The 16,839-nt window shown below is 52.4% G+C and overlaps 1 protein-coding gene across 19 annotated transcripts in view; it reads right to left on the bottom strand.

Moving 5' to 3' along the window:
• Positions 1-2,274: 2,274 nt before the first annotated feature.
• PTPRF (protein tyrosine phosphatase receptor type F) overlaps positions 2,275-16,839 on the bottom strand; it is a 375,667-nt gene continuing 361,102 nt past the window's right edge. For all 19 annotated transcript variants that reach the window (XM_064665453.1, XM_064665471.1, XM_064665465.1 and 16 more), the window contains 9 exons: positions 12,882-13,001; positions 11,692-11,846; positions 10,151-10,436; positions 8,042-8,220; positions 5,488-5,614; positions 5,135-5,260; positions 4,370-4,524; positions 4,098-4,233; positions 2,275-3,960 (listed from right to left, as the gene is read on the bottom strand). In XM_064665453.1, the coding sequence (XP_064521523.1) occupies positions 3,892-3,960; positions 4,098-4,233; positions 4,370-4,524; positions 5,135-5,260; positions 5,488-5,614; positions 8,042-8,220; positions 10,151-10,436; positions 11,692-11,846; positions 12,882-13,001 (1,353 nt within the window). In that variant the 3' untranslated portion in view covers positions 2,275-3,891. The remainder of the gene's footprint in view (positions 3,961-4,097; positions 4,234-4,369; positions 4,525-5,134; positions 5,261-5,487; positions 5,615-8,041; positions 8,221-10,150; positions 10,437-11,691; positions 11,847-12,881; positions 13,002-16,839) is intronic.

The raw sequence follows: 16,839 nt of genomic DNA on the forward strand, positions 1-16,839 counted from the left end.
TGCCTGCGATTTTCACAGCTCCACAGAGCTAAATGGTGTGCTAAATGCATTTTAAATGTGTAAGTGCCAATAGGCAACCTTAAAAGCAAGCAGAACCCACCTGAAGAGCTCGTAGCCATCCTCAGAGAGCATACTTGGTCCTCCATGCCTAAATAAAACCTTAATTTCACTGTGTGTTTCTCCTGATATGCATTTCCTTCAGAGCATGTAGCAGCCCTGAAAGTCCTAACAAACACCACTTCAGCACAGGTTTTCCCTGGTCTACTGCCTCTCATTTGCTCATCTGAATTGCCAGGTATACAAACCAGAACCACAGAGTGGATTAAAACAACAGCAGGCACCACACAGAGCCTCCTACAAATGTCAGATAACGATTTTGAGACAAACTCTGTGTTTCTGGCCTTCTTGGTGGCTTGGCAGCTGCACTGGCCATCCTTTAATCAAGAAAGGCTAACTTTCTAATATCATAGAATCACAGAATGGTTTGGGTTAGAAGGGACCTTGAACATCATCACATTCCAACCTCCTGCCATGGGCAAGGATGCCTTCCACTTGACCAGATTGCTCAAAGTTGCATCCAACCTGGCCTTGAACACTTCCAGGGATGGAGCATCCACAACTTCTCTGGGAAACCTGTTCCGACACCTCATCACCCTCACAGTAAAGAATTTCTTCCTTATATCTAATCTAGCCCTGCCCTCTTTCAGTTTAAGGTCATCTTCCCATTTCCTGTCACTGCAGACCCTTGTAAAAAATTCTGCTCCAATTCTCTTGTAGCCCCTTCAGGCACTGGAGGTTGCTGTAAAGTCTCTTTGGAGCCTTCTCTTCTCCAGGCTGAACAACCCCAGCTCTCTCAGCCTGTCTTCACAGGAGAGCTGCTCCAGCCCTCTGAGCATCTTCATGACCTCCTCTGTTTCTGCTCCAGGGTCTTACGTTGGGGCCCCCACAGCTGGGCACAGTGTTCCAGGTGGGAGTCTCATGAGAGCAGACTAGAAGGGCAGAATCACTTCCCTCAGTCTGCTGCCCACAGGAGACAGGAGCCCGTCTTTTTATGATAACCAGTGCTAAAATGTTCCTGTGAGCAGAAATATGTAGGCAGGGGAGCTCGATAACCTGTAATTGTTACTGTGGACTGAGACTGCTTATTATAACTGGCAAAAGGGTGACAATGAGCTTTTAATTGGAAGGATCAGAATTATTCTTGCTCTCAGAAATGAACCAGGTCAGAACAAGCAAAAAAGGAAAAAAAAAAAAAAAAAAGAAAAAAAAAAAGAAGTCACTCAACTAGGAAATGTTACAAATGAAAATGGCAACGCTGCTTAGGACAAGAAATGCCAGGACTGTGGGGGAAGGAGTTGCCAAGCTACTGTGCAGAGTCTGCTCAGATTTGTTCAGTGGTACAGCTGCTTCTTTTCCATACTTAATGACTATTTTGCCCTTGAAAAACAAAATTTAAAGTAACAAAATCTCAAAGGGCTGATGCTTGGGCAACATTATATTCAGAGTAGTGATCTTTAAAGGTCCCTTCTAACCCAGACCACTCCATGATCCTATGAGTTAGCATCACTAGGAGGCAAGCCAAGCCTAGGCACTGCCTACACAGCTCTTGCTACAGCTATCAGTGTAATGAATAAAAATCTGAAAATACAAAAGAGCAGAAAAGCACCTCAGTGCCCAGGAATTCACCTCTGACTAGCTGCCATTTAGCTGCTATCCCACCTGCCAAACTGTGCCCTTTACAAAGCTGCTTATCTGAGGCTGCTTTGGGGGCTACCTGGAATGACTAAGGAATGGAAAATTTTCACCATGGAAAGGAAAAAAAAAAGCCAGCAGTAGCTACCCAGCTCCACTAGTCAGTGCAAATATGGTCTCTGTCTGAGACTCCAAAGGGAAGGGGCCAAACACTGTCTTACAGCACCATCTTTGGTGCAAACAGCAAGGAAAAGGCCATGCAAGGGGCAGAACCATGTGGGTCAGGGCCCCACGAACTGTCCATCCTGCAAACCCACAAGCAAGTCCAGCCGGGTGCTGGTCAGTGCACCCCAATACAGGTGCAAATGGGCAGGAGGTGAACATATGCATGCATAAAGGGAGTTGTCACGGAGGATTTCCAAGCTCCCTCAGGCACAGGGTCTTTGCAGAAAGTGTGGGGCACTTGTGGCTGGGATGTGCCTGCGGGAAATGACTTCCCTGCCCCAGGCTGAGGAGCATGCCCATTGCCAAAAAACTCTACGGCCTCTGCTTACTGCTGAAGAAACAGACAGGAAAGCCAGCTTGTATGAAACCCAATTATTCAAATTTATTAACATCAAGAATTATGCAATGATGCTGTAGATTTTTTTTTTTATTAACAAATAGAAAACAGACTGTATACAACAGTGACCCCTACAGCACTATGCATCCACAAGGTAAAAATGAATGTGTCCTCCAACATTACCAACCCTGGATTGCTGATTTCAACGTAGCTTGGATTCTTAACATTCGGAATACATGTGATAATACAATTAGATACCCTTCCACCACCTTTATTCATAACTCAATGCACTCGAAAGAGGGCTGCTCACTCCCCATCTTTAGTGCAAGCGTGATATAATAAGGAGTATTAATATATAGTACCATTAAATTAAGTCCAGTAGTCTTGCCACATTGGTTCATTAGAACGTCCTGAAGTAGCGGAAAGTACAATATTCTAGTGACTCTTAACATTTGCAGGATAGCAGAAATTATAGATACACCCAACCTCTGAAGCCATGTGTACTCCCCTCCCCTTCCTTGCAGTACCCTGCTTCCAAAGAGAGCCGGCCCAGCTCCGCTCTGGGTCGCCTGGGCTTGTGCTCTTTGCCTGTGTAAATGCTCTGATGCACTCCACTGGTGAGAGGTGACAGGATGGTGCTTGCACGCACAGAACAGTGGGATTAACACAAAGGGCCATGTCTTGCTCTTTCCATCCCCTCCCCAGGGAAGTGTTGGACCCTCTCTCTTCTCCTGCCCCCTTCCCAGCAAGACACACAAAAAGAGGTTCCAATGCCTGGAGCCCGGGATTTCGGGTCTCTCACAAACAAGGCGACGACAACTCACGTCATATCAGGATCTGCCAATACACACGGTCACTGGATTGGTTGAACACGTATTGTAATAGGACTGAACGGTTTCCAGCTGACAACGGGGACCGCTTCTCCGGCGCCCCCACATGCCCTCCCAAACCCAAACCTACTAAGGAAATAATGGGGGGGAGGAGACTAAAAAAATAATTGGTAGCTTAGGTCCAGTTCCATGAAATTTCATATTCTACAGAGGATTAAAAAGCAGCCTATGGGGAATGGAGCTGGGCAGGAACCACAAGCCAGCTGCTGCAAATTACCAAGGAAGCTGCACTAAAATGGGCAGAACCAGCAGTGACTGGGCTGAAATAAACACAGGGAAGTAAAAAATGTAAAAGCAAAAAGAAATGGAAAAAAAAAACCAACCCAACTCCCAAAGGTTTGGCGGGTCCAGTTCTGTCTGGGCAAAACATTAAGACTTGCAAAAAATAAAAAATAAAGAGAGAGGAGATTATAAAAACCACTAGTAACTATTTTACATGTTTAAAAAAAAGATCCCATTCCACCCACCTAAAGCCTCGCTGTGAAATGCAGTCGGCGTGAGAGAGGGTGAGAGATGCACATGAGCAGAAATTCAGCCAGAGACTGGAAATGCTTTTGGAGTCGGATTCCCTCATTTGGCGCTGGGGCTAAGTTCCTAAATGCCGTGGTCAAAACTGGTTGGCGTGGAGGTCTGCTGCCTGGGCAGTACCTCCACCTGTACAGAAGGACTGAGGAATGGGCGGCTCTGGCTCAGAGGAACCCGTCTCCACTCCTAGACATCCCCACCACGACTGGAGGAAAGCACTAGTTACGTTGCATAGTGGTCGAAGCTGCCAAGATACTCCAGCGCGGCTCTGTAGCACAGCTGGTACTGGTCCTGCAAGGCAGCAAGGAGGGAAATGTGAGAAGTGGGGACACAAGGACAGCACACAGCAGGGTTCAACATCCAAAGACATCAGCACCCCTCCCTTCTCCCACAGATCTCCACTGCCCTGCAGAGGAGGGGATGCTCACCTCTGTCTGCACCATGGCTGGCCGCTGCGTCCGCAAGGTCTTCACCATCTGGAACATGTCCACCACCCCCTCGTAGCGCATCCTCTCCAGCACGATGCTGAGCGTGATGAACACGCCTGTGCGCCCAACCCCAGCGCTGCACGGGGAGCAAGAGGTGCCATTAGAAGTCCTGCCAGCCCCAGGAAGGCTCTGCAGAGCTCCCAGGAGTGGTGCAAGCCGCTCATGGAGCACAGGGACCTGCTCGGTGGGGAGAGGCCACAGGCCCCACTTACCTGCAGTGCACTGTGATGGGCCCATCCTGCCCAAACTGCTCCTTGGTCTTGTGCACCTGCCCAATGAAGTCGATGAAGCCCTCTCCCGTCTTTGGCACTCCCTGCTCAGGCCAGTCTGTGAACTGGAACTGGCGGATGGTCCGTGACTGGCCGTCCTGCAGGGAGAGGGGTGTTAGAGGTGAACCACGGGTGAGGGGCTGATCTTGCTCCCCTCAGCACTGGTGACCTGTTTTCCCTGACCCCCAGGCCAGGTGAGAGGGTGCACAGGCCACAGATAAGCCCAGGCAGATCTTTTGCTGCATCTCTGGGGGCTGCCTCCATCCTCTCATTCTCACCTCAGGGCAGCTAAGCTGAGCAAGGCTTTGGCCCCTGCAGGGTCCATTTGGTCAGTGTCCTGGTCCTGTCTGGGGCCCAACTCCATCCCAGGACCATGTTTACTGTCACACAGGTATCCTGCACCCGGTCTCCGCACACAAAGACTTCAAGTGCAGGGGGATCTGTGTTAAATGCTTGCCCAAGTGGGCAGTACAGGCAAGTCAGGATCTGGTGCTAACAGGGACCCTGAGCTGCTCATCAGGGCTGCCACAGCTGTCAAGGCACAAACTGTGGTGAGAGGAGCAGCAGGTGGTAGGCAGCAGCCCTTTCTGCCTGCAGTGCAAGGCAGCACTTAACTTTCCCGTTCCTGCAGGAGCTGCTGCACGCTCCCTTGGCTGGCCTGGGCAGGGCAGAGGCATGGGAGGCAGGGGAGCCTGCAGATGCACTTACCCTGGCATCCGTCACCTTGAACTCCCGGAGGATGTACTGTGGCATGTTGTACTCTGCCATGGGGTCCACCACGAAGTACTGGTACCGGGCAGAGCGCTCTGCGGGCCAGTACTGATGGCACTTCTCCTGTGGATGAGGAGTAGGGCAAGACATTAGCACTGACAAGCTGCTGCTCCTCCCTCCTCCCCTCTGCAGGCAAATGTGGTTGTGGGGCCACAGGGTGAGCCACTGCACATGCCAGCAGGAGGCTGGCCCAGAGTGGCTGGTGCTGGAAACAGACTGGGGTGAGCCAAGAGGTCATGCCCACAGACAGCAGCCCCACAGCCCCCTTGTCTCCCCAGGAGGATTCGTACCCGGCCCATCTCACGCAGCTTTGTCAACATCACCACGATGGTGGAGTTGTGCTCCCAGAGCATCCGCCAGAAATCCTCCGTGGTCTCAGCCAGCGGTCCCTGCGTGGCAATGTAGGCCTTCTGCTGCCTGCAGAACACAAACATAATGGTGCTCAGAGCAGATCCGGGTGCACAGACCAGCTGCTCCTGGGGGCTGGTGGGCCAGAAGTGCTGAGGGCAGGGTCCCTGTGCAGCTGGGAGCAGGGCTGACAATCCAGCTGCAGGAGGCAGGTCTCTAGGACCAGACATGGGCGTTGGGGGAGAAATGAGCCTGCCCAGCAAGGATCTTCTAAGTGCTTTCCACAGATGCAGTGAGCATCACAAGGTGAAGGATCCAGAAAGGCTCTTAGTCCTTGCTGGGGTGATGGTGTCTCCAGCCCAGCCTCTTGCTGCTGCTTGTTCCCAGCTCTGCTGCTGCACTGAGAGCCCTCTTAGCACCCAGGCCCACATGAGCAGGCTGCCAGCACCCACCTGGGCTGGAAGGAGAGGCTGTGCTTGGGGATGATCCCAGCAGCACCCCTGCATTCCTGCACTTTTACTCTCTGCAGCACCCCCCATCCCTCCCATTGTATGGGAAGACACAGAGCAACTGAATCGGGTCACCCAGATCACGCACACCAGGTAATAACGAGGGCAGTGTGGAAACCACCAATACTGTTTTGCCTGCTTTTTTGAAGCTTCAGAATTTGTTCTTGGTTTTCTACTGCAAACCAGAGCATCTCTCCGAACTTTCCATATGACCTGCCCCAGATAGGACTCCATCCTGAAGAAAGCTCCCTCGGTGCTCTGTACAGCCCTGTCGTGCCGGTTCCTTGGCTCACCGAGCTCCCAGCCTGGCACGGCAGAGCCCGGGCTGGCTCCACCACTGCGGGGCGCTGGAGCCCGTGGGACTGGGGCCGGCATCCTCCGACCTGCCTTCATCCCTCTGTTCTACCTTCATCCCTCTGCTGGTGCTATTTTTAATGGTGCTAAAATTAATGAACGTGCTGCAAGGCAGCAGGATGCAGACAGGGGCTGCTTCAAGGAGGATGCGTAAGACATCACAAAAAACAGGGAGCAGGGTTGCAGAACGAAAGAGCTGATAAAGATGCAGCATCAGTGATATCTGCAGGACCTTGGGCCAACTGATTTCTGTAGATAATACCTAGAAGATTGCTAGTTCAAAGGAAAGGACAGGAAGAGATAACAGAGCTCTTCTGGGATGGGGTAGGTAGCACATGAAATGGTACCACCTGCCGTGCTCGCAGTTCTCCACCTCCCTCCGTAGCATCACCAAGGGGCAAAGCCAGCATTGCTCTCCACCAGCTCTGGAGCCAGGACAGAGTGGATGCAGCCTGTCTGTCAGACCCAGACTGCAGGACCACGTTAATGACCGGTGCCAGACAGCTCGGAGCCGCACAGGCAGGAGGGAGTAGAGGCTGCTCTGTGACAGCTTTTCTCCAGTCCCTTTATCCTTCCCCATTACTCTGTCCCACCCTGAGGGAGCCTGGCTTGCTGTGGTTTTGCTGCTTTGGGATGCTCCCTGGGTTGCTCCCCATCCACTCTTGCCTCCATGTAGCCCTTCTCCCTGGGAGCCCTGGCTGGGCTCAGCTGCTGGAGCAGGGACAAGGCACAGTCTCTGGCCTGGATGCACCCACATTTGTTCCCTTTGGCAGTGCCTTTTGCTGCTGGGAGGGCACCAGCCCAAAAGAGGCAGTTGGGCAGAGCCAAGCTGGAGATCAGAGATCAAATGTGCCACATCCATCGTTGTATCCCCTACTCCTGCACTGGGTGACCCTACTGTCATGGTGCACAGAGAGATGACAGGAACGAGCCTTCTATGTGCATTATTGCGATTTAGTATGAGTTATTGTCTAGGGATTGGCTGGGAAGGGGATGTGGCCACTGGACTGTTTGCCTTTTCTCTCCTGGCACTTTGCATCTGAGAATGCGATGCAGCAGATAGATACAGAAAATGTTAATATTATTGCCCCACTAGATCTTAATGTGTGCTTTCTAAAAGGTGTTCTGGAGAGTGGAACCCAGTGATGGGATCCCCAGTGCTCAGCACCAGCCCTGCCTGAGGATCCACAGACTCTCCCCAAAACCAAGACATGGAACAACGAGCCTTGGGCTGCTGCCTGGATCAGCCACTCAGTGCAAGCACAGTTCTACCTCTGGTTGCTACAGCTACTGAGGGGAGGCAGGTTTGCGTTAGATGCTGCAGATATAAAACACATGCCAAGAGATGCCTACCAGAATATCCCATAAAACCTCCACAGGAGCCAACACAGCCTGCCACTCCAGCCATGTGGGCATCTGTGTACAGCAACACAAGCCAGCCTGGCAGCACTCACTCACTATCAGTCTTCACATATTGTAGCTGTACACACTGGAGTGTCTGAGAAGATGGAAAGTGATAAAATTCAACAACGTGATCCCAGCCTACCTTAGACAGTCAGAGGAGAAAGGCAGCCTTGCCCAGGTTTTGAAGCAGGCAGGACAGGCTGGCCCAGTCACCTAAGGTGATCCTTACCTGTACCCATCTATGAAGCTGGCATTGATGTAATCAGAGCCCTCGACACCCCGGATGGGCTGCAGACAGACTCTGGTCAGCTCGTATGGCATGATGTTCACGAGGCGGTTCTTGAATTTGTTGCATGGGAGGTTGGCACTGATGAAACGTGAGGTATGTGCTTTAGAGTTGGCCAGCAGCTGAAAGAGGAGGAGACATGTCAGATCCCTGCTGGGGATGCAGCAGGCTGGGGGTAAAACTGGGGCCCTGCCAGCAGGGCAGGCAGGAGTTCCTCTGGGCACACATCCACGCTCCCTCCTCTGACCGAGGGACAGCTGCTGGGGACCAGGTCCTTCTGGACCAGACAAAGGGCTTTGTCACCATGTTATGAGGAGGCTGCACCTGGATGCTCTGTTTCACAGTAATCACCCATCTGGTTTTCAGCACTGTGTCGGCCCCTCTTCCATGGCACTGCACACCCAGGCACGGCCTGGCCTTGCTGCTGGCTTTAGGCACATGGCTGTAGCTGACAGCAGGGGAACCACCTGTGCTGACCTATGGCACAGCCCCAAAGCCTCACGTAGTGGAGTGGAGACCCACAGCAGCTCTCTGACCCACACAGCAGCAGGACATGAAGCTTTGCAGCTTTGCAGCTCACTGAGCCAGGGACACGCGCCTGGTGGCGTCACGGAAGGAAAGCTTTCCCTCTTCCAACAATGTCTTGCTATTTACTTCTCACCCAGAAGAACCCAAGAAAATGTGAGAATTGTGACAGTTTTAGGTAAAGAAGATCTATTTTGGGTTACTGTGAGACATTTTATGGTTCTCTTTGAGTCCTGTAAACTGGAGTCATGGTAAATGTGTTACTTAGATCTGCTGGCAGAGACATTCAAACAGAAGTCCCTCTTTTTTTTTTTTCCCCTTTTTCTTGTTTTCCTTCCCTAAAAGACTGCCGCCAGGATCTCCAGAGCCATCCTTCTATGAGTGGCAGCTGGTCCTTGGCAGAGGCTCCCCGCAGAAGGACAGGGTTGCTCTCTGGGGAGAGATGCAGCATTGTGAGGTCCTCCTATATCCTGCTCCACAGGGTTTCTCATGCTGTGGACATTGCCAGGGTTCAGAGAGAGGCAAATTTCATTACTGTTCTAAAGATACCCTGGGAGAAATAAAAGGAAAACAAAATGTTGTTGTTCTTACAACAGACCTGCTTGAGTTGAGCAAAATTCTGCCATGGCTCTCTGAGGGAGTTTCTCATGGCAGGTGTCACCACGAGACACTCACGCAGCATATTCTACTGTCCCAAGCCCAGGACACCAGCAGCTCTGATAACTACAGGACAGAGCTGTTAAACTATTCCCAGTTTACGCAGAAAGTCGATATTTTGCCTCTCCTGCTCCTTCGTCACTTGGAGGGAATCCCCAGGGTGCAGCTGTACTGCTGCAGTTCATTTCACAGCCTGCATGGTCTGCTGCCTCCCCGCATGAGCTATATTCTCCTGCATGAGTTCCCTGGACTAATGCACCTCATCTGAGAATATGGGTGGTTACCAGAGCTCACTTCCAGCTCCAAGGCTGTAATAAATATCTACAGTTGGCATTCACAGATACAGGCAGCAAAATGTGGGCTTGGCTTCCTAAAAACAGTGTGCCTTTTCACCAATTTCATCAATTCTAGACACTGAGCCTTGGTGCTGAGGTGGTTAAAAGATAACAGATCTCAGCATTGAAGAAATGAGGCTAGAAATGTCTCACATATTTAAATTGGAGCCATTTCCAGACAAGTTGTTCACAGTAACATCAATTATCACTAACATGATCTGCATCTGATTTCAGATGCAGCTCCCGCCGCACAGTGAACCCAGAGCAGAACGTGCTGCTGAGAACTGCACATCCATCTGCCTTTTATATCCTCCCCAGAAGCTGCCAATTCAGGGGGGACCGTGGCCGACACAAGCTTTACAATTCAAATGTATTTCAAATCACTGCCTACCTGCTTCAGAAACACACAAAAGAATAACCGCCTGTAATGATCCATAGCTCTCCTCTCCCAACCCCTGGACGAGCGGCCCGTGGGGTTCTGTGGGCAGAGACGGGGGGGGCTGGAGAAGTGGGGCGGCGGGGCTCTGCCACCAACCTTGAATTCCAGCTCCATGGAGGTAACGCTCTCGCCTGCTGGCACCTGGGTCAGCTTCTGGATGTGAGCGAAGAGGTTGCGTGCAGGCACCTCGGTATTGCCACACGTGGCAGCCTCCAGCAAGGCCTCGTGGATGAAGATGTACTGGTCCTCTGTCTGCACCATGTAGTTGCGCTGAGAGCGCATGCATGTCACGTGGCCATAGATGTCCACGGTCTTCTCGTGCTTCATCCGCTCCAGCATGGCATCGATGACGATGAAGCACCCGGTCCGGCCCACGCCAGCACTGTGGGAACAGAGCACGTGGCCTGAGGTGACACGGTCTCCTACAGATGTCACACAAGCTCTGATTTTGCTTAAGAGATCACCCAGACCTACAGCACACAAAAGGGGAGTAAAGGCTGCTCTCTAGCGAGTGGAGCTCCAAAAAAGAGGTGACGAGAAGAGTGAGGGAGAGAGACACTGGAGAATGTAAGTTCTCCCTTCTGCTGGCCCCTTTTCACTGCTGGAGCAAAAAGGACATGGTGTCACACTCTGCTGGTCCCTGTGGTGGCTGGCAGCACCTCCATGAGAGGAGAAATGTGTTTAACAGGCAGGAGAGCAACAGCACACGTGTGTGCTACGTCAGAAGACCTGAAGAGCAGGCTGGGCCCCAGTGCCAGTGAAGCCCATAAATTCAAGCCTGCTTGTCCCCTAACCAGGGTCACTGTTTCCTAACCCATTAAACAAGGACAGCCAGACTGAGAGGGGAAGCAGAAAGGTGAGATCATGCATGTCTATGCTGAGCCCTTCTCTCAGACACTGAATGCCTCTCCATAACTGCTGGACGAGCAGTAGAGAACCCCAAACCACCCACCCCGAGAGCACCCTGAAAACAAGATATGCTGTTGTGATATTTAAACACAGGCAGAGATAGGGAGCTAGGCATTTCCTCATTTATGGTGCAAGTCAGATCCTTAACAGGGCTTTAATACAGCTTGTTTGTGTGTTAATTATACCCCACTCCCATCTGAAACAGAGCATGAAAGAAGAGCATTAAACACTGCTGGTAAGGCGTATGCTGGAACGGCAATGATGGAGTGGTTTGTTCAGTAACAGTCCCCTCTTGGCTGGTACAAATAAATCTTGGTTGGGTAAGATGCTGAGCCTTAGCAGACTGATATTTTGCTTAAAGAGCTGCCTCTCTACCCTGTGACAGAGTTCTGTAAATACCACGTATGAATGTTTGTAGAGGTCACCACATGCACGTCTATCAGTGATGTGCCTCTGAAGGTACTACCCACTTATGCTGGGCACAGATAATTTAATTTTTAAATGGCACTAGCAGTTTTGCAGGAAAATGTGTTTTCTGAGGCTGTCCATGCAGCAGTGTTGTTTAACCTGACACAGCAGTAGCAACAGAACTGTCATCACTGCATTACCACTGCTGGGACTGTTCTGTTTCCAACCCAAGCATCCAGTGCAGGTTATGCTACCGTGAAACCTTTCCTGCAGCCACAAGGCATGTGCCCAGGTGCAGCTTTGCAAACTCACAATCCTACCTGCAGTGCACAACCATGGGCCCAGCATCTGGTGGGTTACAGGCCTTGACCCGTCGCAGGAAAGCGAGGATTGGGGTGGGGTATTCTGGTACCCCATGATCGGGCCAAGCCATGAACTGGAACTGCCGCAGCTCTCGCTTCTCACTGGAGCCATTCTGTTGAAGACAAAGAGGAGTTGTTCTGCATGAGAACGGTCTCGTCCCAGGAACCCACTGATGGGACACACAAAGCTCTGTGTGATGATGCATGTATTGGGCTTTCACCACTGAAAATTTGGAGGCAAAATGTAGGTTTCTTCAAAGGCTTCTATACACAGAGATGTTCTGTGGAAAGCCAGCTGATACAGAGAGCAGAGCAGCTCTGCAGGAGTGGAGCAGGCTGCAGGGAAGGTGAAAGACTCCTTTCTGCATAGCACAGGTTCACTACCTGCATACTCACTGCATGTTCAGGGAAAATGGGCACTAGGCATGGAAGGGCTACAGCAGCCAGTTCCCTCCCTACTCCTCTGCATCAGAGGTGTCTCTGGGATGGGTCTGCAGTCTGCCCTGCTCCTGTCTGGGATTGGCTGAGTGATCTATGCAGCAATGTGGTAAGACTGGCTGGGTGACTGCTTGGGGGTGAGATGCCTTCTTGGGGTGTGAGTGTGTCCCCATGAGCACTGCCAGGCTCCTGGCCCACACTCAGTCACCCGCAGAGGCAGCCCACTGCAAAGCCTGTCTGCATTGCCGTGACATGCTGCTGCTGGCATTGCCCCCAGGGATTTACAAACGCTAATGAGGAATGCAGCAGGCAGGAGAGAAGGGTTTGTACTCAGAAACAACCTCTCCATTTGCATTATTAGGGACAGGAGTGCTAATAATTTACTGCTTCCCATGTTGTCGCTCTAATGGGAGGACAGCTGCTACATGTACACTGGCCAGAGGCAAGAACAGCCCTGCTCTGGGGCCTATCACAGGGTCTGAATGCATACAGAAGAGCAGCAGGTATCCTGTCCAAAATACAGTGGTGGTCAGATGCACAAGCCAGTCTCCTACTGCAGTTGTGAGAAACGGCACATGTATGGAGTGGCCACACACTTGGCCAAGCCAGGCATAGGCAGTCGGCTCTGCCTGTGGGCCATGGAGCAACCTGAAGCATCAGGAAGTGTCTCTGCACTACGTGGAGCAGCAACAGCCCAGCCAGCCCCATACCTTGTACAGCGCGAAGGTGCGGACAGTGTAGGTCGCCAGCTCGACTGTATCCAGCAGCGTCACCTGGATCATCCCATAGGTTTCCGTACCCCGGCTTGGCCAGTACTGGTCACACTTCACCTGCAGGGAGGCAAGGAGAAAGGGTCAGTGCTTTGCTGCTGGTTGGGGCACTGGGGTGAGGAACGGCAGGCTGAAGGGTAAAGACAGAAATGAGTCATGGTGCAGGGAGCCCCCAAACACCCAGATTTCCTTCTCCCAGTGTGTCCCAATCCCCAGCAGAAAGGCAGCACCCCCTGGGCTCCTTTCCACAAAATTCATTCAAAGAGTGATTTTTTTTCCACTGGAGCCACCGGTGGGAAGTGGCAAAGGAGGCCAGGCCACCAGACAGAGCAGCAACAGTAGCACCAGGTAAGAAGACAGTGAGGGGCAATTCCCAGCAGTGATTTGTGCCTGCTGTAATTTTTCTTCTCTGCCTCCTGTTTGGGCAGATGAGGGTCTTTGGGCTGTGCCTGCACCACCCCTCTGCCTGAGCTCTGCCTGGATGAAGAGAAGGTGGGCAGCTGTGGGCTGGTGGGAGGAGAGCAGGTGCAGAAGGGAAGGGGAAGCAGTGGTTTCTGTGGGCAAGGCTCTGCTCAAAGGGCAGCTGAGGTGAGAGGCAGCCTGTATCCCCACAGCTCCCTCCTATCCCAGCTCAGAATCCTTGACCCACAGCTGAGGCAGGACAGAGCTCTAAGTCCAGCACAGTACACACCAATACAACAAGAGGCACTACCTTTTTCTGTAGCACCTGTAGTCCCCAGGGTGCCCCTGCCAGTGTGGCCTCTGGGCAGCAAACCACTCCAGTGAAAGGTGGGACACAGCCCACCCCAGGGGGCCTGGACACTGGGCTAGACCACAGGGCTGACCCTGCCAGTCTCTGTGCTGCTGTAGGCTCAAGTGCACTGAGCATCACAGAGAGATGCCAACCTGCCCTGCTGGCAGGTGGTGCATCCCTGGAAACCTACATCTCCCAGGTGTTTCAAAAGGGTTGTGCAAACAAGGCACAGATGCCAGCTCAGACGCAGACATATCCTGTCCCTCTGTGAGAAGACACAGACTGTGGCCAAACCATTCCTTCAGCCCCTTCCTGCAGGCAGCACTGTCCCATCACGAAAACATTGCTGCTCCCTAGAGATCTCCTGCCCTGCAGCACCCTTATCACCCCCTTCCAACTCTGCAGCCAGAGTGCTTTGAACTACCAGTCACAGCTCCTGCTGCAGCCCACTTGGCAGAGAGCCCTAACACATCCCCAGGGCCCCATCCCTCTGCCCCCTTCATCTCCCTGCACATCCCTCCCTGTTCACCTGCTGATGACCTCCTCCTCCTCCTCTTCACAGCTCAGCGTTTGCAAACTACTCCTCCGGTTTTGTTCTCTGCAGCCCCAAGCTCCCTGTTTAATTGGCACCCTGAGCACCCCTGTTTCATCTGACACCCGGCTCCCCCACCCCGCAGAGCCGCAGTGCCTGGCTGACAGGAGGAGGGCTTCATTCCCACCCGTGCGCACTGCACCGAAAATGGTTTCCCGCCCTAGGAGAGAGGAGTGAATGGAAGATCATCTGTGCTTGTCAAGGAATAGTAAACTTAATTATTAGCAGAACGTGTTTACAGGGGAATGTGTGGGAAGGGAAACAATAAGCTTAATTAGAAATCAATGAAGTTCTGCCTTTTAATTGAAAGCACTTTCAGCAGGGTGGGGCTTGTGAGAGCTCAGAGCCCTCATCCTGCACTCTGGCTCTGGAATGCAGACACACCTGCAGCCAGAGGGATGCACCTGTCCCTGCTGTTCTGGGTTCTTCTCTCAGTAAGTCCTGCCCTGGCAGAAGTGCCTGGAGCAAGGCTGCCTAATGAAGTACAGCAGGTGCCTGTGCACCCAGAGCAGCTCTGCTGCCTCCTGCCCAAGGTCTCCAGCCATTCAAGCTGCTGTGCTGTCTTGGACCTGTGGCAGCGTGGCAGGCCCTGCAAAAATCTCAGAAGATTCCTCTTCCCCACTTGGCACAGTGCAGCCTGTTATTGGACACCAACTGGCTGCAGCACAAACAACTGTGAGGTCACAAACCTTATTTCACAGCTTAACTGATCCCATCCTCACGAGCAGGTGGCAGCTGCAGGCTGTGTCTCCACCGAGGCCTGAGTTTGCCTTGCCTGAGCCTGGCTTGGGGATGACGTGACCCCTCTCTGATGGAGGGGAGGGCAGTGTGGCATCCTGTAAACGCTGGGGCAGCTGCTTGGTGTGTTGCCCTTGGTGTGGTTTGCAGAGGATGTTTCAGGAGAACAGCACAGCCTGTCCCTGTGCTTGAGCCTACACCTCGGGGAGAGCAGTCTCCTCCTGCCACCCACATGCTGCAGGGCCATGTGTACTCGAGCACAAAACAAACTTCAGAGGAGTTCCCTGTGTGGGATAATAGCAGTGCCTGGGCTGGTAATTGAAAATTATTTATTCATGACCAGATAAGAGTCAGTCACATTTTCTGCCAAATTTACCCATAATGTTTATGCCCCATTTTCAAGCTCTGTAAATTTTATGCTGAAGCCGATACACTGTGGCACTAAAGCAGACAAGAGATGTTTTCTTCTGGCAGTGCTTGTTTCTCATTAACTTAAGGAGCTCAGTAATGTCCTGAACAACCATTCATTGCAGCTTTGCTGAGTGGCTCCTGTCCCTCCCCTTCAATGCCCTGTGCCCAAGAGCAGCCGGGCACCTCTCTTCAGCTTGAGAGCTGTGCTCTGCTCCTGGCCCCACTTGCAAGCTCCAGATGGCATCGCTGCCAGTGAGAGGGCTGGAGCACTATGTGGCTGCCAGGCTCCTCTTCCCCAGAGCCCTCGAGTACCAGCCTCTTTACACCCCTGCCTGGGGACAGCAGAGATCACACCCCAGGGATGGCTGCTTGGTGCTCTGGGCTGGAACAGAACAAGCCACGGCGAGGGAGACCTCACTCTGCTGGGCCCTTGGGGATAGCCCAGGGCAGGAGAAATCCTGCTTTAATACCTCTCTCATGCAACACAGCCCGGCAGGGACGTGCCACGCTCGCAGCTTCGGGAAAGCTAATCTACAATGTGTGTTTCTGAACTGCCACCAAATGATTCTGAAACTGATTGTAAAGCTTTGAAGGCAGCTAAATTGCACAATCCAGCCATTTCTATCCTTTATGTGCTTCTCACTTTGTGAAAACATGAAAAAGGGAGGATGATTTGGACCATCAAGCCAGCTGAAATTGCAGACCATAAAAGCTGATGCTCTTTAAAGATTTTTTTTTCCCCCTGCAGCTCAGGAGCCCTTTAAAGCAGCGTCACCCCCACAGGGCTGCCAAGCTGCTGCTGGTCCTGGTCGGCTTATCACAGCACTGCCAAGGGTGACCTGGGGAGCTCGCCTGGAGAGGTGGCAGAGCCTGCTCTGCGCTGGGCATCTCGCCATGAGGCCCTGCTACCCACCCCAGGCTCTGCAGCTGGACAGACAGTCCTGTGCCTGCACCAAAGCCCCTGGGCAAGGGGACTTTCAAGCAAGGTCACCCGTGGGTAACGCTGTGATGCCATGTGACTGCCTGGAGCAGTGCTGTCCCACAGCAGCGTGAGCATCGGCAGGCAGCAATGCTGCAGGGACCCAAGGGGTTACACCAGATGAGGTTTGAAGCCTCTGGAGTGGAACAAACTGCAAAACAGTGACTCATGCTGAAAGTCTGGAGCAACGGGCAATGACTGGGATGGGATCTTCCTTGGTCCCAAAAAGGTGTGCTCCCGAGAGAGGTCTAGCCACCATCAAAGGAGCATGAGGAAAAGCAGAGCAGCAATGTGGCCGAAAGCCATCTTGTCTTGGAGGATGCTGAAAAAGACAACCAAAAAACCTAGAGAAAATTATCTCCTAGAAGTCCACATTCCACCTCCCTGCCAGGGCTCTGCTGTGAGGGGATGCCCTGAGACACCT

This window comes from Pseudopipra pipra, chromosome 9 (assembly GCF_036250125.1).
Source record: "Pseudopipra pipra isolate bDixPip1 chromosome 9, bDixPip1.hap1, whole genome shotgun sequence".
NCBI lineage: Eukaryota > Metazoa > Chordata > Aves > Passeriformes > Pipridae > Pseudopipra > Pseudopipra pipra.